The sequence below is a fragment of the Vanessa cardui genome, chromosome 6 (genome assembly GCF_905220365.1).
Source record: "Vanessa cardui chromosome 6, ilVanCard2.1, whole genome shotgun sequence".
Lineage (NCBI taxonomy): Eukaryota > Metazoa > Arthropoda > Insecta > Lepidoptera > Nymphalidae > Vanessa > Vanessa cardui.
Genome location: NC_061128.1, coordinates 492,537 through 517,917, shown reverse-complemented (window position 1 = coordinate 517,917; position 25,381 = coordinate 492,537). Strand labels below are relative to the sequence as shown.

At 31.3% G+C, this 25,381-nt stretch overlaps 1 protein-coding gene across 3 annotated transcripts in view; it reads left to right on the top strand.

The window, feature by feature from the left end:
- LOC124530763 (lachesin-like) overlaps nucleotides 1-25,381 on the top strand; it is a 79,249-nt gene that overhangs the window by 11,510 nt on the left and 42,358 nt on the right. For all 3 annotated transcript variants that reach the window (XM_047105038.1, XM_047105039.1, XM_047105037.1), the window contains exons 2-3: nucleotides 17,868-18,018; nucleotides 24,602-24,708. In XM_047105038.1, the coding sequence (XP_046960994.1) occupies nucleotides 17,946-18,018; nucleotides 24,602-24,708 (180 nt within the window). In that variant the 5' untranslated portion in view covers nucleotides 17,868-17,945. The remainder of the gene's footprint in view (nucleotides 1-17,867; nucleotides 18,019-24,601; nucleotides 24,709-25,381) is intronic.

Below are 25,381 nucleotides of genomic sequence, written 5' to 3'. Positions count from 1 at the left end.
TACGACATCACATCGCAAACTTCTAAAATTATCAGTGTTTCTTTACTATATTGTTCATGTATTATATACACAAACCTTCCCCTTGAATCACACTATCTTTAAAAAAAAAACCGCATCAAAATCCGTTGCGTAGATTTAAAGATATAGGGACAGAGAAAGCGACTTTGTTTTATACGATGTAGTGATGGAACTCTTATACGGCTCGCAGTTAGGGTGCGATATGGGGCAGAATTTCTTACTATCTTTAATCAAATTTTGTGTATGTGATATAGTTGGTCTTTTTCAAAGTTTTTTTGCTGAGTTCGATTACAGCTCTTTCGAGGGATCCTTGTAGTTTACTCCGCGTGACGTATTAAATCCGCATTTTCGAATGTCTATTTTTGCTTTATTCGCAAGTTTCCTTTGAAATTGTCCTCGAAGTAGTTTCTGACTCATATAAACGGAACGCTTAATCTATCCATATTAAAAAAAAATAGTTAGTCAACATCAGCTTCACTTAAAATCAGAAAATAAATAAAATTTTAACAAAAAGAAAAACCGACTTCAAACAAAACACTATTTTAAAACAAATGAATATGCACGAAAAAGTAATAAAAATAATTGCGTATTCAACATATTTTTTAGAGTCTTCCTAAGTTAAATGAAATGAAAAATATTAGACTACTTAAAAGTCGATTAACGATTATATCATGTAGTTATAATTATTGTTATATTTGGAGTCGGTGACAGCCAATAAAACCCTACAGTATATCTATCAAAAAACAATACGAGAATACTTTAACAAATATGTTTTTTACAAATTACCTTTTACACAATAATATACTGGATCAATCAAGGGGCTCGTATCGCTTCTTTCTTTTGATTGTTGGGGCAAGGGCACCGTGGCTGACACCGGCTCCAAATATACCAATAATTATAACTACATGATATAATCGTTAATCGACTTTTAAGTAGTCTAATATTTTTCATTTCATTTAACTTAGGAAGACTCTAAAAAATATGTTGAATACGCAATTATTTTTATTACTTTTTCGTGCATATTCATTTGTTTTAAAATAGTGTTTTGTTTGAAGTCGGTTTTTCTCTTTGTTAAAATTTTATTTATGATTATTTTTATTTGTCTAAGCAGTTAATATTAAAAATAAACGTATAATATTTGTAGATTTAGATCATCTAAACCAAATAGTACTCTATAATAAACAATTTTCTGTATATTAATAAGTAAACAAATGAGGCTAATCTATTCAATAAGTAATATCTTTGATCTCTTGGGAAATTTATTGCGAAAAATAATTCAACCGCAAAGAAAGGCTATTTTTTCGCAGACTTGTACCGTCAGTACAGACGTCGAGAACTGTGATTATATCTTCTTGTTTTCTATCATAAGATATAGTACTAAGATTTACTGAGCATACTTTATAATTATTTAAGTTATGTTTAAGAGTATAGATATAGTACAACAACAACCTGTAATATTCCCACTGCTGGGCCTCCCCCTTTGAGGAGAAGATTTGGAACAGATTCCACCAGGTTGTTCTAATGCCGGTTAGTGGAATACACATGTAGCAGAATTTCTATGAAATTTGACACATGCAGGCACCTCACGATGTTTTTCTTAACCGCCGGGCACGAGATGAATTATAAACACAAAATAAGCGCGTGCATATTCAGTGGTGCTTGCTAGGGTTTGAACTCGCTATCAACTGATAAGATGAACGCATTCTAAGCACTGGGCCATCTTGGCTTAGATATAGAAGAGATAGAGTTATTAAAGTATCGTAATTGTTCAAAAGGCTTCCCATTGAGAAAAGTTTTGCAGCTTCTCTAATTTGATATTCAACACATGGAGGTTTCTTTACGATAATTATATAATACAGGATTACAAACTATTACAAAAATGCAGAACTTGACAATAACAAAGCTTGCCTGGTATTAAATTCTCAATGAAGAAAAATCACTCAATGGAAATCTTCTCGAAAGAATTTTTAAGGTACTTGGAACATGTTTCACCCAGCTGTTTCATAACATGACAGGTTACATACATTGCAAATTAAACAAACAAAATTTATCGTTTCATAAACCTTATTTAACGTGATAATACAAGCTCACATCTATTTTACGGCAAAGTCGGTTATTATAGGAAATATACCCAAGTGTAAGAGAAACATTTCTTTTATTTTCGAACAACGATGAATATTCAACTAAATTCATGCTTTATATACGAAAGAATAACCCGCGGCTGACTATTTTCGCAGCGGTTCTGATTTATAGTTCGTTTTACTTTTCCCTTCGTTTGTTTAAAGCCAATTTGAATAAAACAGTGCAGCTGAAAGATCGTCTTGAAATGTATTAAGATAAACACTTAGTTTCGTTTCAAGTGGTTTTATATTCTAAAATAATTCTCAACGAGACGGAGCAACATTCTTTTGAGATAATTTAATTAAGATTAAGTTGTTTTAATAAATGTTGTTAATTAATGTGAGTTCGTTTTCAAAGTTGATTAATTATTTTATGATAGTTTATTTATCTATTAAGAAATAGTTTCATTAAAGTTATATTAATATTTCAATTAAATTTTAATAAATTAAACAGTACATCGATTTCCGCAATCATTAATTAATTATATTTCCATGTATAATCATTCAATAATTGTTTTATATATGACATTGTAAACTGTAATTATATTTCAAATCATATAACATAGCTTTTATTTATTTTTATTTAATAATAGTACTTGAAAAGTATTTTTAAACAATGTTAGCAGATTTTTTTTTTTGCATTACTGACGCCTATTTCACCCTTCGGTTAAGCATAAGGCTAATTTGCTTATTGAACGAAGATGACAATCGCCCAAGGAATAATAATTTTACGCAGTAGTTATCATTGATTCTATTTAGCTATATAAACATTTAAAAACACTTATACTTATGATAATTAAGTGATTTATATAAAGTATATGTGTTTGAAAGAAAAATATTATTTATTTAAAATCTTTGTTCAATTCGTTACAAACTTATTTTCACTAAAGCTTATAAATTACTGATTAAATTGTAAATCTATATATATTTTATACATATATGTATATTTTTTACGATTTAGGCCTACATCTTTAAAATATGTAGTGTGTTAATTAATAGATATTAGAAAAAATTCCGTACCGTCTGTTTAACTTTATAAAGAAAGGGAAAATGATTGATAATTGTAAATTAAGCTTTGGAGGTACTCATTGATATAAGTAACAGTTTATGTTTAAACATGTAAAAATATTCGTACAAAACAACTAAAATATATATATAAAACATTTATCATTGTAAAGTTAAATAGTACGAAATAGCGATGCATCTATCATAACTATGAAATTGTGAACAAAACCTTTAAAATATCACAAGTCATAGCTTGACATGAAACAGAACATGTCGAGTAAATATTGTTCAAGTCTACATGATTCTATTTATTAAACATTAAAACAAACTCGTTGACTGTATATCTCATATACAAAACGCCCCCGGACACAACTTATTAGCTGAGGTAGCTCGACTTGATTAAACGCTGGGAGGTATCCGCAAAATTGTACTACGAATTACAACATAAAGTGACGCACATAGGCGCTGTCTCCGACTAAGATAAATTAGGATTTGTAAATAAGTTTTTATAAGGCAATTATATATATGGTGAAAATATTTACTTCTATTTTCATATGTCGATTTAAAGTATATTACTAAACTAAACATAACTTAATTGGTTGCACAGCTTGTGCGTTGTGTGGTAAGCGATGACCGCCTTTAGACTATTTAAAATAACGCAAACTTGTGTTATTTATTTTTTGTACAATACGAATATTAGTTAAAGATGACATTAAAATACAACAGATCCGAGATCAGGAGTGAATCGGTCCGGGGTATTTATTTCTGAACCAGTGGTAGATTTTTGATAATCAATAAAATGTAAAGTTTCTATATTGAATAAAGATGTTTGTAGTCAACTTTTGACTTTGACGATGTTTTTTTAAAGCGTACTGTAACTCTTGTTTTAGAGTCAGGAATAATAGAACTCAATAATTCACCACAATTGCCTTCCATGAAATGAATTCGGGGATAAAATTATTTTTTAGAGTATCCAGAATAAAATGAACATTCCCTACTATACGTATGCAATTGTACACTCGTACAAACTTCCTTCTAAAAACACAAAACTGGCATGTGGGAACCTCGGCACGTGGGGAGATGTCAATAAAAATTTCAGTCATTACAATAAAGTCTGAATGTATTCACAATCAAAAATATCTAAATCAACATATATTTTATTTAAGTAGGCCTTCAGAAGCACTTTTGAATCATCATTTAATAGCATAATAGTAATATGTGAGTATTTGTCTATGTTTTTCTTTGCTTATAATTGCCATTCTAGAATTCTACTTATCGGGAGACATTACCGTGAACAATAATTTTGTATAAATAATCACAGGTGCGCTCCCTATTTCCTTACTCTTATAGTCTGATCTGACTGCTCCAGTAATTGGACAGTTCATGTCAATGTTTTCACGTGTTATTCCATGTCAGAAAGATCTTGCCTGCCCTTGGATCTCGTCAGTTCGATTCGTATAGTCCACTGTTCACTGGAACGGAAACAAAATAATAGTGGTAAGCTTTCAATAAATTGGTGATATCTCTAATATAGTGATCAATTTTTGTTTACTCTCATTTTACGGTTTAATGGTGTAAAACAATAACCACTTATAACAAAATATTTATTTTTTTATCATTTACGAGACAAGAATTTCATCTCAGAAAAAGGCAATAAATATAATCGATTTGGTACGGGAATCAGGACCCTAAGGCATAAATACAAAATACTTCAATTAGATACAGAACTTGTTCACTTGAATTAAAAAACTATAGATATTATAGAAGCAAACGTTGAAACAATGGTTTCCGTGTGTTGTGTAAAAACAGCTTTAGCGCTATTACGAAACAGGCTACTGAATTTGACGAGTGTATCTTTGTTCCATCCGAAGTAGCTGTTGGGGACACTTGGAAAGAGAAAACATTATAATTGAAAAAGACAGCCCGTCAAACCCATTACAGTTGTTTTAAAATTGTAACTATAGTAGAAAAAAAAAATAGTTTCTGAATTTAGTATTCCTTATTAAATTTGAAAAAATCAATCATAATTGTTTAGATGTATAACGTACGGGCTCGTCTTATTTAAAAAAAAAAAAACTTAGAATGAGTGTACATAACATACACATACTATAAAATATAACGAATATTTGATATTTGACATGGTCAGTGTGTGTAACAGTCGGGAGCTTCTATAAAATTATGTTCAGAGCCGCTCTACTGAGTCACATTAACTCATCTGTCAATAGATAAATCATAAAAAATACACTATAAAACACTGATTATTCGTTACTTTCTATTGGATTTAAAGATTACCCGCTAATTTCTTACGTGTATGGTAGTTCGTCTCTTAGTTACGTATTTAAAATCCCACACAAAATCAAAAATAGAAAACATATTCAGGCATAAAAACAAAGTTGAGAGCGTAGATTCAAATAGTAAATAAATAAAAAGGTATCAAGCCGAGCGAACGGTATCGCTCACTTTGATTTTTGTCGACGCAGTATTTTTACGGTATGTACATATTAATATTTAAAAATATCACAAAGACCTACGTGACATATAAAGAAGACTCAATTATATTTACACGACCATATAAAAAGATTATGAGCATCTATACAAACCAGTATGACATCACAACAACAACAGCCTGTAAATACCCACTGCTGGGCTAAAGGCCTGCTCTCCCTTTGAGGAGAAGGTTTGGAACATATTTCACCACGCTGTTCCAATGCGGGTTGGTGGAATACACATGTGGCAGAATTTCTATGAAATTTGTCACATGCAGGTTTCCTCACGATGTTTTCCTTCACCGCTGAGCCTGAGAAGAATTATAAAGACAAATTAAGCACATGAATCAGCGATGCTTACCTGGGTTCGAACCCGCAATCATCGGTTAAGATGGACGCATTCTAATCACTGGGCCATCTCAGCTCTATGTATCTCTAGTATGACATCTATCTACATTTAATTTACACGTCTATTTTAGATAAAAAGATGTTAGTCAAGATTATAATAGACACATGAAAATGCTTTCGAGTTGCCTCTTAAAAATAATGTAGAGTGAAGCAAGGATTGGAGGAGAATCTAATAAAACGAAGGGACCCGCGGCAAAATGAAAAATCGGTGACAGAAAGTGTTTTATTAGTTTTGGGAGTCTGGACATTTAGTAAGTTGACATATATTTATGGAATCACTCGCATGATGGACATAGTTGAAGTTTTTTGTATCGCTGAAAAGTGCATCTAACTATCTCTCTCACAGATTGAGATTGTACCCCTTAAGGATATAGCCATCATGCAATGAAATAGTCCTGGTTGTCTGGGAGCAATCATTGACGCCCCATCAACTGGCTTGTTAATCAGGAAGGCGATCCCGAGAAGACAAAGTTCTAACTAGTCTTCTCTCTGGTGGTGGAAGAAGGTGCACACAGCACCATATTTTTCCAGGTCATATCTGATGCAGCAAATTTTCAAAAGTACCGTTGGTCGTGCACTTTGGTTTTCATGCTATAAAATAGACAGAATATAAATATTATCAAAATTTCTATATATATATATACATAAAATATTTTCAGAGCAAGTTTAAAAAAAAATATGGCGCATTCATTTTTATATATATTTATTATAACATTAAAGTCTTGCCTTAAATGTGTTCAACAAAAGTATTCGTTCTGACCAACATGAAATATCGTCAACTCAAGGCGAAAGACCGTTCATATTTGAAAAGACGGCTGACTTGGTTGAGAACGGGCAATTATTTTTATTGGTCATGTCCACGGGCTTCCTCGCTCATAATAGTAGCTTCACTCTAATGTTCTAAAATTGCTATTAGACGAAAAGACGTAACTTTCAATGCTTGCCGTTATCTTTATTGTTATTTATTACTAAAGTTATAAACGTCAAACGAGTTTAAAGTACTTTATAGACACGTGCTGTCTGTAATTATCGTAATAATAATAATAACTCTTGTTACATGAGATTTTTCGTCTTGAGATAGCGTTCAAGTTTTGTTTTAGTTTTTGTTTATCGAATAAATAATACAACATCCATCTGTAATATAATAAATATTATAACACAAATTCATTGTCCGCTTTTTACTTTTTCTGTATCCCTCAACAGTACGATTTTCACCATTAGTGACAAACAAGAAGGATAAATCCGTATGTGAAATTATTAAATATACACAAAAATCTTCATCCCTAAGTTTACTCCTTTGAGGAATATTTATTTTTTTAATATGAGACAACATCACATACATTTCTCTGATCTCAATGTAAGTAGCTGAAGCACTTGTGTTATGGAAAATCAGAAGTAGCGACGGTACCACAAACACCCAGACCCAAGACATAGAAAACTAATGTTAATCTACATTGACTTGGTCGGGAATCAAACCCGGGACCTCGGAGTGGCGTACCCATGAAAACCGGTGTACACACCACTCGACCACATAGGTCGTCAATCAATTTAAAGTAAAATACGACAGTCCTTTCTTCTTACCAGATTTAATTCTAATCGGTTATGAAAGTATAAATACAGACAAGCAGAAATAACCTCACATTTATAATGTCAGTGTGGGTTTGTAAATACAGTATCTGACTAGCTAAATTACGAATATCAATACAAAATACTGGAGATAAGCTGCATAGAGCAAGAATAAAAGAATAAAATCAATGTCTACCTTGTAATGTAAACACATAGTAACTAGTTTTTTTATAAAAAAAACTAAAGGTTATTTGGCGAAACCATTTTCAAAAAATTATTTTATTAAATTTAATTCTTATCCAGACAAACATGTTACTTCTTTTTTATTATAACTATTTGAATAAGACTTAGACTTTATCGATCCAATAAATACATCAGAAGATATGATCGATACCAAATTACCTCCAATCAAAAAACATTATTATCTTCAAAACGGTGGTCGGATAACTCACTGTAGTTAAGCCTTAGCAGTGAAATAACTAAATTTGAAACAATAACACCAATGAAAACTATTGATCGCACAATAATATTACGACTCAAATCAATTTATAATGTATTTCTATAAACTAATAAAGAATATTTAATAAATATATCTATTTCATGTTTTATTTATAAATAGACTAGTCAAGTGAAGCCAGGCTTGATCAATGGTATTATAATATAACTTCAATTGTGTTTTCAATTAACTAAGTAATTACACGATTAATTGAAATGCACTAATTTAGTCGAGTGGTTCATACAGTGAATAGTCAGATATAGCCAGACTAACTATAGACCACAATTGCCCATAGTCATTATCTCTGTAAGAAATATTAACTAATTCCATAAGCCATAACGACCAATCATAGCATTTAAAATCTTACAGGAAATGAATCAAGAGTATTTGTGACGTATTATTTTTGTCAAAATGACAGACATATTGTAGGATTTGTGTTAACTGGCCTGGTTGAGTGCGTTCACATTTGTATGGTCAGTGGACTATCGTAATACCGAATGTATATGGCTTCTTTGCACATTTAATTCTATGAGATTGTTATACTTCTAGCATCTTGAGCTTAAACTTAAAGAAAGACCAATTTATTCGTCTATTTTGTCTTTTAATATTTCAAATTGATTAAAAAACTTATGCGTAATCTCTTTTATAAGAAAAACAATAATCTTTAACACTTTCACACCACACAATTAACAAGCAGTAAACGCTACCTACCCTATCCTTTCGCTTTGAAACTGTCATGTTCTGTAAAGCATACAAATATTAAGCGAAATTTGATGGTCGAAATATTTCGAGATTATTGGACAAACTTACATTTTTTCAATAGAAATGAATTCAATATATTCTAATAATGAATCAGATTTTTTTATAAAGTTTATCTGTTGCTATTATATTTTAAAGAAGTAAGTTTTTCTTTTCTTAAATTCAACTGCAATCAGTAATTAATCTCGTACTTAAACTTCTTTTAAAAAAGCAAAAAGTACCAAGATGGTTATCTGTTTGAAATTTCTTTAAGCGACGGTACTTTTTAATTAAGATATTATTCTATGATGTATAAAATATTAAGTATAAAATAAACTAAATAGAAGCAAATATCAAGTAATATAAAGAACACATAATATCTTATGTGAGAATAAAACGAAGATAAAGTATCAAGGTCATACAATAAAGAGACTATATCTTAGAGACTCTCAAATTGCGTGAATTTACGAAACATAAATAAATGGCAAGTTTTTGCAAACAGCGTACTCATTCGTGCGGAATTTCTAATGTAATTTCACAATGTTGTAATAAGATACAGCCTAGGTAATCTTAATTTAGCCCAACGTTCTGTGAAATACGATGGAAATTGTAATTTATTTATTATTTCACATTTAATTCTGTTAAACTTAATAATACTAATTTGTTACCAAAAACTACTTACTAATAAACTTAATTTGTTAATTTTCATGCACGATAAATTATAATTTGTTTTATTTATTTGATACGTTATTTATTACTCATATCATTTTACTGGCTGTAAAGAGAAATCACGTTTATGATTGTTTCTGTTCTGTAGATTAATTTCGAAATTTTGCAATTTTATTGTAAGATGACGACTAATCATAAGTGACTCATTAAACCTGCTTAATTAAAGTAGAACTAATGTTTTTTACATATTGAGACAATTTTAAATTTCGTATGCAAAATATATTATATAATGTATACTTAAAAAAAATTGTCAACAAAACGCGCCAACTTTTTGATTTTATTTTATACAAAATGTTTAACTCTGACCAGATCTTTCAACATCAGATTTCATTAAACAAAATTGAGGTAAATATAGAGCTGAGATGGCCCATTGGTTAGAACTCATGCATCTTAACAGATGATTTCGTGTCCAAACCCAGGCAAGCACCACTATATAACCCGCATTGGAATAGCGTGGTGGAATATGTTCCAAGCCCTCTCCTGAATGGAAGAGGAGGCCTTAGTCCAGCAGTGGGAAATTGACAGGCTTTTTTTAAGGTAAATTTAAAATTAACAAATATGCTTAGTAATAATAATAATACAATGCTTATAGTATAGCAAATTTAAATATATATATCTTAAGATAACGATATAAACCAATACCTGATAATTTAAAAATAGAACTGTCAAGATTGTAATTAATAACTGAGTCCTGATTACGCCTAACAAAAATTCTAAAGAAAGGAAGATCAAAAGTAAACAAAGTGGGCACACTTTGCAAACGCGATTATTCCACCCCACAATTACGCTTGCAAATAGAGACGTCAGGCAATTCGATGGGGTGAGCATAAAAAATTATCACCCCATCCCGTTCTTCCGTCACGAATAAAAGAAGTAAGTCGCGAGTAATTTTTCTACAAGCTTTACACATAGCGGCAATAAAAACGCGTCGAGTTGAGGACAACCTTGTATATATCATTTTCTTGGCTCCTTTATTTTCGGACGGCCGCTGTTTCTGACACTCGGAATGAAAGTTTAAACGTTGGAGAATAATGTGAATTACGTGGTCCGTGATGAGTTCTGACATCCTTCCTAAAAAGAGTTGGAAAGTTTTCAATGTTTTTAGGCCTTTTTGATTTGAAGTAAGATTTGATATTTGTGTTGTAATGATTGGTAATTGAGCCAAGTGCAAATGTTTACACAATACTCATAAAAGAATGAAAGAAATTGCGTAACCAACCTTGATTTTAAAACATCATGTCCCTTGCTGGCTCACTATTCCAATCTAATCATTATGATAAACAGAATATTTGGCAGTCTAATATATGATAAGGGCATGGTTATATCCTACTGAGACGGTTTTACATAAATTTCTACCACCAAGTTCATATAAGTTCATATCAAAATGTAGGAAGTTTTGCTAGGTTATGTTTTTTGTGATCAAAGTGGACAAGTGAAGAATTCTGTATATATAAATAAGGTTAATCGGGATCGCCCTTAAAAAATGTAATAATTTCGAAATTACTAATAATCTATTCAATTTTCAATCTCCAATGTATAATATTAGGACTCATTTGCGGGAGGTTCCCTTAAAACGTTTAATATAGCGAGATGAGGTAAAATTGTTCATAGTCACGCTCCTTATTACCCTCTAGAGGTTTGAGATTTTCACTCTAATAGCATTATAACCCTTGGAAATATTCATATCTTTGCACAAAAAATTGAAAAGGCTCCGATACTCGAACTCGCTTCACGGTTTAGAAGGATTCAGCGCTCGCAATAAGAAGGAAATTTTAAATTATCAAACGTTCAAAGCTAACTCGATATATGATTGTCTCTTTGACGTTTCAAATTTTATTTTCTTTAGACGCGCTTCTGTTGGATGGTTTTAAAGATTCAATATTTACAATACCAATGCCATTTGAATACTTTAACATATAACATATAATAATCGAAATGAGTACTCCAAAATGTTCCACGTCATTAGTCATAACAATATCATCTTAATCAGTATCAACGTTATAAGTTTACTCAATTACATTATTTTTATAGATTACTATATTGCAGAGATTAGTTTATTTTTCTAATAATTTATTTTAATTATTTTAGTAAGAACTAGAAAAAATCCCACAATGCAAGAGGATGCACTAGCTTAGATACAAGTTAGAGTAAGTGCTCTCAAAGTGGAGCACGGAAAGCACTCGTGCCTCGCGGCTGACTTCTCGGGAAATGACGAAAATAGGCAACGAAGGGTCATGCCAAGAATACATTTATAAAGAGTGGAGCCCGTGACTTCGTGCACCTAGATTAAGACACAGATATAAAGTTTTTAAACAGTCTTTCACTTTCAGTGAAAATGTTTTATAATTAGATAACTTTGACCAGATTTTCTTATCTATATCTATAAATGTGAAGTTCAGTATATCATACATCTATATTTTATAAAAGTGTCATTATTTTCAACGATTCCTTAGCATGCTTAAAAATTCTATTCATTGCCTTATATATTTCTAGTTTTATTCGCTTCTCCTTTATCTATTGATTTGTGATCACGACAGTGCGTTTCTTGTGTTACAAGAAATTTGATTTGCCTAACGACCAGCTGCCTGCTTGACGCAAACAGTTCTTGGGAATGCTTTTGCTGATTGGCTTATCATTGAAACTCTATGCTCAATCTTATCTCAATCTCAAGGTCTCTTGAGATGAAGTCTTTAAAATATATCTGTGTGTAAATATATCGTACATTTTGTTATAATAATATACGTTACTTAAAACGTATTCATTACTTTGAATATTAAATTAAAGGTCCCTTGAGCAAATAATATAATGTTACATAATATGTAATATAATAATGTATTATCTGGTCATATTAAAAACGAGTGATTTATTATTCCATAGACTAGAGCAAACATTATCCGTGACACAAAAGAGGAATAAAATTATCCGTCAACATTGTCAATTCAGCCGGCGGTTAAAGGACTGTTGAACATCAAATCTAATATAATTCCAAGCATTGAACAAACAACGATATCGTAGACGATAAAAATATTTTTAGCAAATATTTTGTCAAATTTTTGCCCTCGGATATATGCAGAGGAAATAGAATCATTTCACCCTTATAATAGAATTGCAAATTGATCAGCGGTTGCCGCTGAAACGGCTCCGGGCGGACAGTGTCCAGTTGTAATTCCTCTTTATACAGTTTTACCGTCGGCCTTTTTAGTACTATGTGAGCTTAAGTAGCTCCGAACATGCTCGTTTAGTTCAAAATCAACGGGAAAAAGCTCATTCATGACATTATTTCATGAATTTGTAATCTAAAAATTAAGTCAACTTCACCTAAAATTTCTTATTCACTGTTTAGCACGTTTTTGGTTTATTTGAGCATAAAGAATTTTCACCAGTCTATCAGTTGGTCGGCACCACTTATTTATATATTGTTTTTTCACCAATATTTTGTTTCTTTTTTTTTGTCAACGTAAAGTAAGCCATTGATCATAAAGATTCAGGGAACATTACATTAAAGACCAAATGAACGAAGACCAACACACACATGACACAAAAGGTAAGAGAAGTGATTTCTACTCCTTGCAGTTACAGTCTCAACGAGCTGAGGTGAATAACCACATAATAGCTCATTTGCACATCGGCGTTCCTAAAAAAAACGAAAAGTAAAGGATGTATGGTAATAATAAAATGTATAAGAATATTCACTAAAATTGCTAAATCGAATAAAGAATAAAAATGTCTGAAATAAAAAAGAAACCTGTAAAATTTTACGAGATTACGACCTAAATTATCGGAAGTATCAAAATTTGATAGACATAACCGAATTACGAGGAGCATCGTCACAAAGAAATACAAACGAAAATGTCGGTAATATTACGGAGCCGACAGAAGTCATAGATTCAAATTCATAAAAACGTAATACCGTCAGTGGCGACAGTTGAATTTTTAGTCAATTTCTCGTTTGACACAATTGAATTTGATCTTCGAGTAAATCGGGTTTCAGGGCACGGAGAACGGTTGCCTTTAGATGTCGATTTTCATAGAAGAGATGAGCGTCTAGCGGCTTAAAAACTTGATACGCATATTTATAAAAAATCAACTCATATTTGAACTGCTACTAAACAAACTAGAATTGATTGTTAGAAATCATCCTAATAATGAAATATCACGCCTATTATTATGCATATGTACAATTAGTTATAAATAGGGCAAGCAAAGGGCAAAGCAATGTCACCATATATGTAGAACATATGGATTCAAATACTTGGATTTTGTCTTCGGATTTTAAGTTTCAGCGGCCAATGTAATTAAAAACTAAAGGGATATAATATTTTAATGCCCTTGCTTGGGCGCATTCATATCGATATGAGAAATGTGCATTCATATCGATGTGCTGACCACTCAGCATCAGGTGAATATTTGTCTGAAATTATATTTGATAAATTTGATCAAAATCCAAAATATTAATGATTTAGTCTAGATTTCGCATAGGAAATAATTGTGTTACGTTTTTTTTATTGGGTATCATCTACACTCGAATCATTTGGAAGCATTTGACGAGTACATTCAAATCAATCAAAGTTCCATAAAAGTAAATATCAAAGATTTGACTTGATTTGGTTTATTAAAATAAATCTATCCATGTCACCTTCAACGCGATCAAAGAAAACAGATATTTAGACAATATTGAAAAAATAAGGTCTGATGTTTGTGTCAAATGTAATAACGTCAATATAATAGCTTAAATAAGATGGAAATTAAATTATTAATATGATAAGCGAGTCTCCTATCACTTGTACCATCCACGAAGCCTTTGTCTCGCCGTCCGTCGTGGCTACAGATGAATCGTTTGAGGCTACTTAACGAGTCTTTGTACCGAGTTGTGGCGGTCGAAGGCCAATCGGTGCTGCAAATTGACTTCCAGCATTTTGGTATTTGCTATCTATTGCTTCTATTGCCACTTACTATGAAATTAAATTTAATGAAAATGTGTGACAGTGGTGAGTTGCTAGACTTATTTTTAATATAACATAAATAAAAGTCCTAATGCTGGTGAACTATAAATACTTCTCTTTTTCCGAGGTTTGGACGTTGTTCCACCCTTAAAGACACGTTACAAAATATACCGTACTTTTTCAACGGAAGATCAGTGATCAGAAACAACACTGAATTTTCATATGCCTAAGTTCTGCTTATATATCATTTCGAAATCCGCAATAAAGAAAGCTGTCGTCAATCCATATTAGAGCAGCGTGGTGGAAGGATCCAAACCTTCTTCGAAAAGTCTACTGTCTACTAAACATCTACTGGCTGTTACTCTACCGTATACTTTACTATAATTTTTATTCAATGGAAAAAAATAATTTTCCATTGAATAAGAATTCATGTTACGCCATATATAAGATAGAACGCAAAGAAGATATCAACACTCGTGGCGGGATCCTCCTCCCGCATATCGTTTTCGTTAGGAGCTATAAAGATGCCATCACCTGTTAGCAATATGTGTGAAGCAAAGTTTTATGATAACCCAAATATTCTCATATAAATCTAGTTACGTGAATTCTATTAAACGATTTTTATATATCACAAGAGTCTATCAAATACCCACTTTATGCAAGAGTATTCTCTCTTCTTAAGTAAAATGCCTCCATATGAGTTTAGTTATATGTGAATAGTGTTTGCCGGTTTTTTTCCCAGTGATTATGGGACGATAGCACATAAATAATTATATGTGTTCTTATATTAAATAGATTCAACCCCAGATGTAGAAAATTTAAGAGGATTCTCGATTTACTAAATTGTTAAAATTTACCAAGGAAGTAATTTTAAAGTGCGAAAATGTTATTGGGCGGTTAGAGAGTAATATAGCTACATAAGGAACAAAAAGGAAAATTTAAACAAAAATAATGTAAATTGTTTTCGACAAACTGCAATACTAACTGAACTATTGTATACTATTTGATATTAAAAGTTTCATTTAAGTATGCTTTCATATTTTTTTGGACCCTGTTTAGATGACTGACTATCTAGCAGGTCACAATGAAATTAGATCACATAAAACCTGGCATAGGTTTCGAAAATAATAAATCATCTTTTGAATAGATGCAAAGTTTGTGTAATTATGCATTTTCTCCACCATTACTATGTTACAAAAACATGTTATTTCTATCATCTGAATCTAGAATCCCAAAAAAATGATCTCTAAGCTACTAGATAAACGAAGTACGTAAGTGAGATTATATTTAAAAATATATGTCCATTGGAATCCCATTAACTCGCTGTGTAAACAGAGATAGTTTATATTCAATTATCATGTTTTAGTGATAGTAAATTCTGCAACAAATTAGTTTGCCTGTTACAATGTAATTACTGAACTCTCACATTACCAACAACCTGTGCTACGCTTTGAATAACGTTTAATTAATAAACAAACACTTACTATCCAGGATATTACTAATGTACGTGATACGAATTGGATATGTGGTGTTCTAATAAAAGCTATGATCCTAATAAAAGCAATAGGGAAGTCTATAGATATATATACGTATTTATAATATATGTGATAGTGCTATTAATACTATGTAGTAATAGGTGTTTTATATCAAACTAGATGGGTACGTGACTATGTGTGCGTTTGAATTTAACCAAAAAGTTTTTGTTGTCTAAGTTACTCCTTATTACATCAACTATCTGCCAGTGAAAGCCTCGTCAAAATCTGTTAAGTCGTTACAGAGATTAGCCGGAACAAACATACAGATTGACAGACAAAAATTAAAAGGAAAATTGTTTTGGTATATGTAAAGTGTATGCATTCAGTAAAAAGCAGTTACTTTAAATTACAAACAGACACTATAATTTTATTATAATTATGTAAAGTTGGTGAAGATTAAATTTCCCTCGAATGCTTAGTCTATGATAAGCGGTATTGTAAGTAGCGTTACAAAGTTTTGTGTATTTATATAACATACACATATAAATATAAAAACAACACATATAAATATACATATAATTTCTATAATAATACATATTAAAAATACTGTTAAGTTCATTCGTTTAAGCAATGAGGTTCTATGTTCTTAATTTGGGTTTAAATAAATTCATCTCTTTGTCAGCAATTAAGGAAATAAGCCATATTACTAAAGACTGTATGTCGCAGCCATCTTGTTCAATTAGCCTTTCAACGAAACGCCTAGTCTTTACTCGACGCTTTTGAATTCACTAACTTATTGAATGACATCAAACCATTCATCTCCGTTTATGGAATAGAGACGCTCCTGAAAATAAGATTGTTTATCAACAATTTCGAAATTCATCTTCGAAGCTATGAAATGTGCAGCGCCTCTGTCTTGCTTAACAAAGCAGATGCACAGTCTTAGCGCTTTCAGTTTCTGAAGAAAGAATATAAAGTTAAGACCACCACGCCACGCCAATAGTTTCATTTGAAAATACAACTAACTACATGTGCAGTATCAGTGGTTGCAAACAATTTATCTTTAATATCAATTAGCAGTCGTTATGCGAGGTTTCACGTAGATGTTCATCATCGTAGCATGACGTATGTGTTAAACCAATCTTTGACTGATATCTAATAACAAAAGATTTTTTCAAGTCGCTATTATCCTGGGATAATTACTTGAAACTAAATGTAGATTAGCTTCTATATTACACATAAATATTTACTACCTTTGATATCATAAAAAAACATTTTCTTCAATTCCTTAAGTATGAGTATGAGAACTAATGACGATCGATTGTTTATGATAAATGAATTCGAGTCTGTTTAAATGATACCAAGCAATACGTACGTTTTGTGAATTATTTATTTGGTATATTCGATTTTTTGTCTTTGCTAGTCAGCTTTATGATAGCGTTTATTTTAATGTTATCGTAATTAATCAGGTCCATAGGGTTATCAAAACAGTACATTACTTAAATATTTAATGGCACTTGAAACTAAGTGAGGTTGTTCAAATATTGTCCAAATGTTCTCCTTCAGACGAGAGGAGAGTTTTAATCTAATATTGATTTAAAAGAAATATCTCTATTTCTGATGTAGGTAGGTGGATGAGCAAATAGGTCACATGATAATGAGTGGTTAACACCGCCCATATGACATGATGATAATCGCACTGTTACAAATGTTAACCACTCCTAATATTGCCAATGCACCACCATCGTGCCTGTTACACTTGCTACTACTGTTTGGCGGTAGAATATCTGATCAGTGGATGGTACCTACTTAGGCGGGCTTGCGCAAATCTCCATGCCCAGTGACATCTCTATTTTACTGACTTATGTCTTCTTTCTTTTTAGATGCTGAATTGTCGATATGAGGGAGCCACCGCCCGTCGATCGCTAAGTGGTTGGTGAGACACGAGCTCTGATGTCACCATGAGCGGGAAACGCGGACCCTTCAGGAGTTTTGCTATCAGCCTCATACAGATCATCACGATCATATGTCAAGGTGAGAGTTACGCACTATTAAAACTGTTAAAAATTCAAATTTGTCATTGTTCAAGAGGCTTTTACGAGCATGTTTTATTCGACATTTTATAACGCTTCATTTTATAGTACCATTGAATCGAAATGTAAATATCGAGGAAAAGTATAAAATGACACCATTTGGTTTCATTTTTGTATTATATGTAATAGTGATATTGGCAGATGATCTACCTATCTTTGGGTTGTCTGGAAGAGATGGCTAACAAGCCATAATCTCGCCCATTACACAACACTCGAAATCAACATTTTGTTTTTTAAATTTTACTTTTTTTGTGGTGTACAATAATACATATTTCATTCGTTTCATTAAAATGTTAAAAGATTACCACTGTGTCTGTTTCTTGCTCCAAACCACCACTAAGGGAGGAGGAACGTGGATGTTATCTCCATTGTATTTAATTACACTAACTCAGTTACCCCCCCGACAAAACATAGTAATAGAAATTGCTTGTTAGTGATATAATCATTGCTTAGCACTAAACCTACCAATGCAATGCCTTAACTAATACGAATTATAGTAGGTCGCTCTTTCAAATTTATAGAATAAATATTTATTGAACAGATTGATCAAAATAAAAAAAATCAAAATATACTTTATCCATGAAGGTTTTTATTTAAGCAATTTTGAATCGTCATTTTTAACAACTATATTAGGTAAAGCTACCACCGGTTCGGAAAGTAGATTCTTTCGAGAACTGGCAAGAAATTAAAATATATATCATTTAGTTTAACACATTTAATTCGAATGAAATGTTTTTAACATATATGTAGATGATAAAATCAATTAATCAATCAAATTACTATACCTTTAAGTAGGCTCATAAAAGCATCTCTGAAACGTCGTGTAACATTACTGGCTATAGATTCTACCAAAAATACACTAAATAATTCCAGCATTAATAAATAGATTATATCAAATTAAATATAGGAAAATTCAAGTTCAAAAATGACTAATAAAAGGAACTAACTTCTTAAATATTCTTCTATTATAAGATCTATGTTATGAAACTATTTTACTCTTTTAAAATGAATATTTAAAAGTACAATATAATATATTTTACATTTTGGTTCTCATATTATAATACAAATAGCGACCCGCCCTAGCCCTAAACGTGGAACGAATGAAAAGGGCGTCTAGCAAGAAATATTTAATAGGGATATTTATTTTGGACGTTTATTTATTTATTTGTTTATAGAAGCGTGCCATAAATGTGAATGTGAATAATAGTTTTACTCTGAAATATAGATTAATAAAATACATCCACGGAATGTACATTTAAACTTAAATTTTAACTTTAAGTCAATGTTTTAACTTCTCGGTTCTATTGCCTCACACATTAGTATGATTAACGCTCGTACTTAAAATATGTCTTAGTGTGCGTAAGACTAACTGCCTTTGCTCTTAAGTAAAGACATAAATACGGCAAGATATTTGCTAATTAACGTCTTCTTGAGATATTTAAAGCCAGTTACCGAATTGCTCGTTATGCAGTGAAAGTTAATTTTTGCTCAAAATTTGGAAACTATGATATCTTTTTTTAGAGCCGAAATAGACCAGTGGTTAGAACGCGTGCATATTAACCCATGATTACGGGTTCAATCTCAGGCAAGCACCACTGAATTTTTATGTGCTTAATTTGTGTTTATAATTCATCTCGTTCTCAACGGTGAAGGAAAACATCGTGAAACCTGCATGTGTCTAATTTCATAAAAAAATCTGGCACATGTGTATTCCACCATTCCGCATTGGAACAACTCGGAATATATAATATATTCCAAACCTTTTTCTCAAAGGGAGAGGAGCCCTTAGCAGTGGTAATCGACGATTTAGTCTTTATTAAAGGCCCAACAAAACTAACCTATTGTCTAAAATAGATTAATAACGATTATAAAAAAAAATATTGCCAAAATAGAAATAGTTTTTAACTAATTCGTAATAGATAAAAATAGTCATCATGAATGTAACTTATATCATAGAAATCATAGAAAGACCAGTAGTTTTTAGGACAATACATTTACGTTTCTTATAAAGGTTAGCTAAAATTAATTATGTAAGCGTAGGAAAGCAGTTTTAGGCAATAAAAATTGTAAATTAACTGCAAATGTTACAACAAACGGTCCACGTAATATCACTCTTTCTAGTCGTAAAAACTATATCAAAATTCGTTCAATCGTTTAAAACAAATGAGGTACAGATAGAAAAAGAAAACAACTTTGTTAGATACTACTTATAGATATAGATAAGTATCGAGGCGAGAATCACACCCCTGGGTACTTAGTGATAAAACACGTTACGGAACATGTCTTCTGATGCGATCTCTGTAACATCTTGTAATATCTTCGAAGCACTGTGATTTATGTATAAAAGATAGATAAATTCTGTTGCACATATTTCTATAATAATTTTAAGTTTTATAAATCTCAAAGTTATTTCTGTTACGGCTTAACAAGCCTGACTAATAATAGCGTCGGACTAATAATCCTCTTCTCAGATATTTTAATAAACTATACCTTAAACTTATATACTGTTATGGTATGGTATGGTTATGTTATGGTCTGTATTCGTTGTGAGTATAATATTAAAGTTATATAAAATTTTTACAATGTTCGAGAAACGCATTAATAATATTCAAATAGGAGAGTAAGGGTTCCCCATACTATAAGTAAAGATGTATTGGCTAATCATCTTAATGTTTGTCTGAATGCTTAAACGATTAAGAACATTGTGCTGTTAGTTAAAAGGCTAATTAATCAAGCTGGCTACTTACAATGGCTTATGTCAATTTACAAAATCTCACATATATTTCTGAATGCGTCTATTTGAAATATCATAGATATTTAAATGAATTACTGACAATAGATCCGTATATGCGTGTTAATGAATTTTTTTAGTTAATATACGTGTCATTGAAATTTAAAAAAAAAAAAACGAGAACACTAGAAATCCGACGTGAGGCGACAATCGTAAACGAAACCGGTTATAGGCTAACTAACTTTTTGGAATTACATGAAAACTTTTCAAATAAAACAAGCTCAAAGGGCGCGTCTTAATGAAGACAATATTTTGAAGGGTTCTCAACTTCAGTAATTAAATCTTGCTCCTCATATCTTGGCGTGTCTTTGAGGAACGGTGACGATGTGGCATCAATCAATTTGAATGTGTGCGGTGTAGTTAGACTTAGTTCGTTTGTAGTAAGTTTTGAATTAGCTTCTCTATGCTTGACTGTCACTAATTCTCAAATTATATTATTAGTTTATATCTCATTAAGGTATTTACGATTGATGTATTATATTAAGTAGAATATAAAACGGCAGAGTAAGCTCGTTACAAGTGTTATCATCACTGCAAATTAAAAAAAAAAGTATGTAAACCAAATTAATAAATAAATCTTATTACTAATTAAAAGAGTACTTTTTTGAAACAAAGTGCTTGTATATAGGCTCAGGATCCATCACATGATACTAATTATTGTAAAGAACACAATCTTTTTATTTGAAAAGAGCAACTATGCGAGTTTCTTGCCGTTTCTTCTCGCTGGAGGCTGCTTTCCGAAACGGTGGTCGTAATTAATTATCGAAGATTTAATAACAACATGAAAAATCAAGAGATGTTTGCCCAAACTCGTAAACTTCAGTTAATATACCCGTTTTCTAACCATTGGGCCGCATCAGGCATACCCGTATCTACGATACCTACGTTAGTTGAGCGCAAAATATATTATGGTAAATATAACGCAAGTCGGAAAAGACACGTAGAAGATTGATCGGTTCCAAATTTCGACGTTTATATTGATGGCATGAGAAATAATGCAACAAACCGGGAGGTATATAAAATATAATATTATTATCATAATGCATATATAACATAGTATAGGTGTAATACAATTAAATACTGTCGCTCATCTAGCTCAAAGACTGAACCTAGTAATGAAAATTCATCTAATAGTGTACAATTTAACAGCGATTTGTAGCTAAATATTGTTTCCTTTCGGCTTAAAGGATGGATAAACCAATGTGACTACAGGCACAAGGGACATAGCATCTTAGTTAGCAAGTTTGGCGCTGTAAAAAATGGTATTATTTCTTACAGTGCCAATGTCTAAGGGAAGGTGACCACTTACTTGATGTAGGCGATAAGTAGACTTATATAATAAAAAACCTGTGATTTTTTTCATTTCATTTTCTTTAACATTTTACCCATCTTCAAAAAAAGGCGCACCTCTATTCTTTCCATATACATGTACAAATGCAATACGTATGTGTAATATATACAATGTACCTTATAAGTATTTATTTTTGTCCACTATCTTCTCAATAAATACTAATTCTATTTGGATGAGGTTTTCTTTATCTGCCAATTTGCATAAGATAATTTTTTCTTAACCTTCTCCACAAAAGTAAAGGAGGCGTTAGCCCAGCATTGAAAAATTTACAAGCTGTTATTGATTGGTCTTTGTTAAATACTTATTTTTACAGAGAAATGCTTATATTTGTAAGTATTTCGTATAAAAACACACAAAAATGAAACGAATGATTTATTGGAATACAACATAGTATAAACAAATAATAAAAAATGTAACTTTAATTTATTTCTCATAATTAATTAGATATTTATAATAAAATTGAACATGATAAATTAAAAGATAACTATCAGTTCGTTGAAAGTTGCAGCGGAGTTATTTTTACAAACAGTCTTGTTGTTCGGATTATAAAAATCGACATTTATAGATATTGGAAGACTTTCTAATATTGAAGAAAACTAATAGAAGTAAAATCAAAGAGTTTCGTAAATTAAATAATTATATTATATTATGATTTCACGTACAAACGAAGTATAATAATATAGTTGTATGCGCTACGCACACATTGTCGACTGTAGACTGTAAACGTCATTGGTGATGGAGATTTGACGGATCTGAAGGTCGTTTGTCATCAGGACATACGAATCGAACCATAGATGTCAAATTATTGTAACAAAAATATATGATGAGTTGAATTTGACCTAAGCCGCGTTAATAATAGCGCTATCTATAATATCATTTAAGCTTTTTGTGTTGTGAATATGAAATATGTCAAATATTATATTACCGTCGATGTTATGACGACACACAGACAGGTATGCTTTGTGCTTAGAATTTCTATCGTCCGAAATTTTATTAAACTATGTTAAAATGTTTTACAAGCCGTGGCACTCCAATTAAAATTCGAGAGCACTGCACTGTGGCGAAGTAAAATGTATACAGTTATAAAAAAATATCTGTATTAAATAAGTAACTTCCTTATTTTACAACATAATTAAACAATTTTCTGTAATTAATTAATACGCGATTACGATACGTTTACAGTGACATACACTCGTATGACTCACTCAAAATTAATACAACTTGAAGATTTTTAACCAGGAAGGTTTTTCTTTTAGACACACATATAGTATACATATAGTGAACATATATATTCTCCTTATTTTTTCAAACTCAGGTAAGAATATGAGAGATAGACTTTCTGCAATTAAGAAAGGAGTTGGATTTAAAAATTTTAAGGTCTTAAAAAAGCGATAGGTTTGGTGCAAGTATAAAAATCCATAATAAAGAAATATCAAATATATTTTATTTTCCAGAAACGTAAAAACCTATTTTATTAATATAATACCATTTTCATCCCACACTTCTAACCCAGACCACGTAGAAGTCTATCTTTATTACTTTAAGAGCAGCCCTTTCCAAGACCCTTTTTTCATCTCATAATTTATCCAAAATTAAACCAATCCTAAAGTTTAGTTCGTATTTATTAATTATTAATTTGAATACTCTGGAAATTGCTTGGGCATCATTATTGGTATATTTTACAAAGCGTCTATTATCAGCTTTACCCTAGTTAATGGAGAATGTTTCGCCTGTCACAGTATCATTCATAGCTATTTTAAAACATCCAAAGGCGTCTTTAAAATTATTTACAATCAATTTATCTTTTCTATGTTATTTCATTTTTTTTTAAATTTAGAATCACAATTCCTTCGGTTATTAACATCATACTCATTTAGGTTTCTGTACACAAAGATTAAAATGCAACTTTTGCTTAAAATATTAATGTATTTATTTTTCACTGAGACTTGCACCATTTACATCGCGAACTAAGAGGTTATATCTATTTACATGTAGTTACTCACGCTCATTCGCCCTTCAAACTGAAAAACTACATTACTAAATAACATTGCTTCACAGTAGAATATTCATTGAGCAGCTAATTAATTATAATAACAGGATACGTGTGTTGGAAAAGAATAACTACTGACTTTCTTATCAGTTTTTCTCGGTAGAGTCTACTTTCTGAACCGATGCTTTAAATTTAATTCAATACTGTAAAATAACAGATCAAAAGTACTTTTATAAGCCAAATTGAATAAAGAATATATATTATTTTCAATAACCTATACTGTTTATAGGGTAGATATTAAACCTAGTAAACTTACTTAAAATCTATTTTGTATAACAAAGAAAAGCTAATGAATAAAATAATTAAAGCTTTATATATATTTTTTGTTACAGTTTTAACAGAGGAGCCAAGGTTCGCTGAGCCGATACCTAACGTGACGGTGGCGCTTGGCCGCGATGCGAGTCTGCCATGCGTCGTCGAACACCTTGGCACATACAAAGTAAGTTACATATAAATATTACCATTACATTAATCTTAACAAATCCAGCTACATTACATTGTATAATCTGTAAATGTTTCAGACCTAAAATTCGTCGTTTCTTATACTTTTTGAAGTTACTAATTTTTTGAAGGGAAAGCAGAGTAGATTCGAGATGGCCCAGTGGTTAGAACGCCTGCATCTTAACCGATGTTTGTGGGTACAAATCCAGGGACGCACCACCGAATATTCTTATGCTTATTTAGTGTTTTCTTATGCTAAATATATTTCAAACCTTCTCCTCAAAGGGGAAAGAGGCCAGCAGTTGGAAATTTATAGGCTGTTTTTGCTGTAGTTGTTCTTGATATTAGAAATGTGGAAATCCGTATTGAAGTTTATGTCAATGAGGTTTGGCAAAATATGCCAAAGATTTTTCGAACATTAAAGGTGAAACTGGTATTTAAGCTTGCTTCATAAATAAAAGTTAGTCGTGAAACTGCTAACGATAATTCATCGTCTAAAGAGTTAAAATTGAGAATGAAAGTTTGCACGGAATTTCATCTTCATTTAAGTTGTAAAATTGGTGTATAGGCATTCTGTTTATAAGGATCAACGTGGTAGAGTTTTCCGATGGGATTATACTTTACTGAACGAATTATTATATAGAAAATTAAGTTCAATATTGGAACATAAT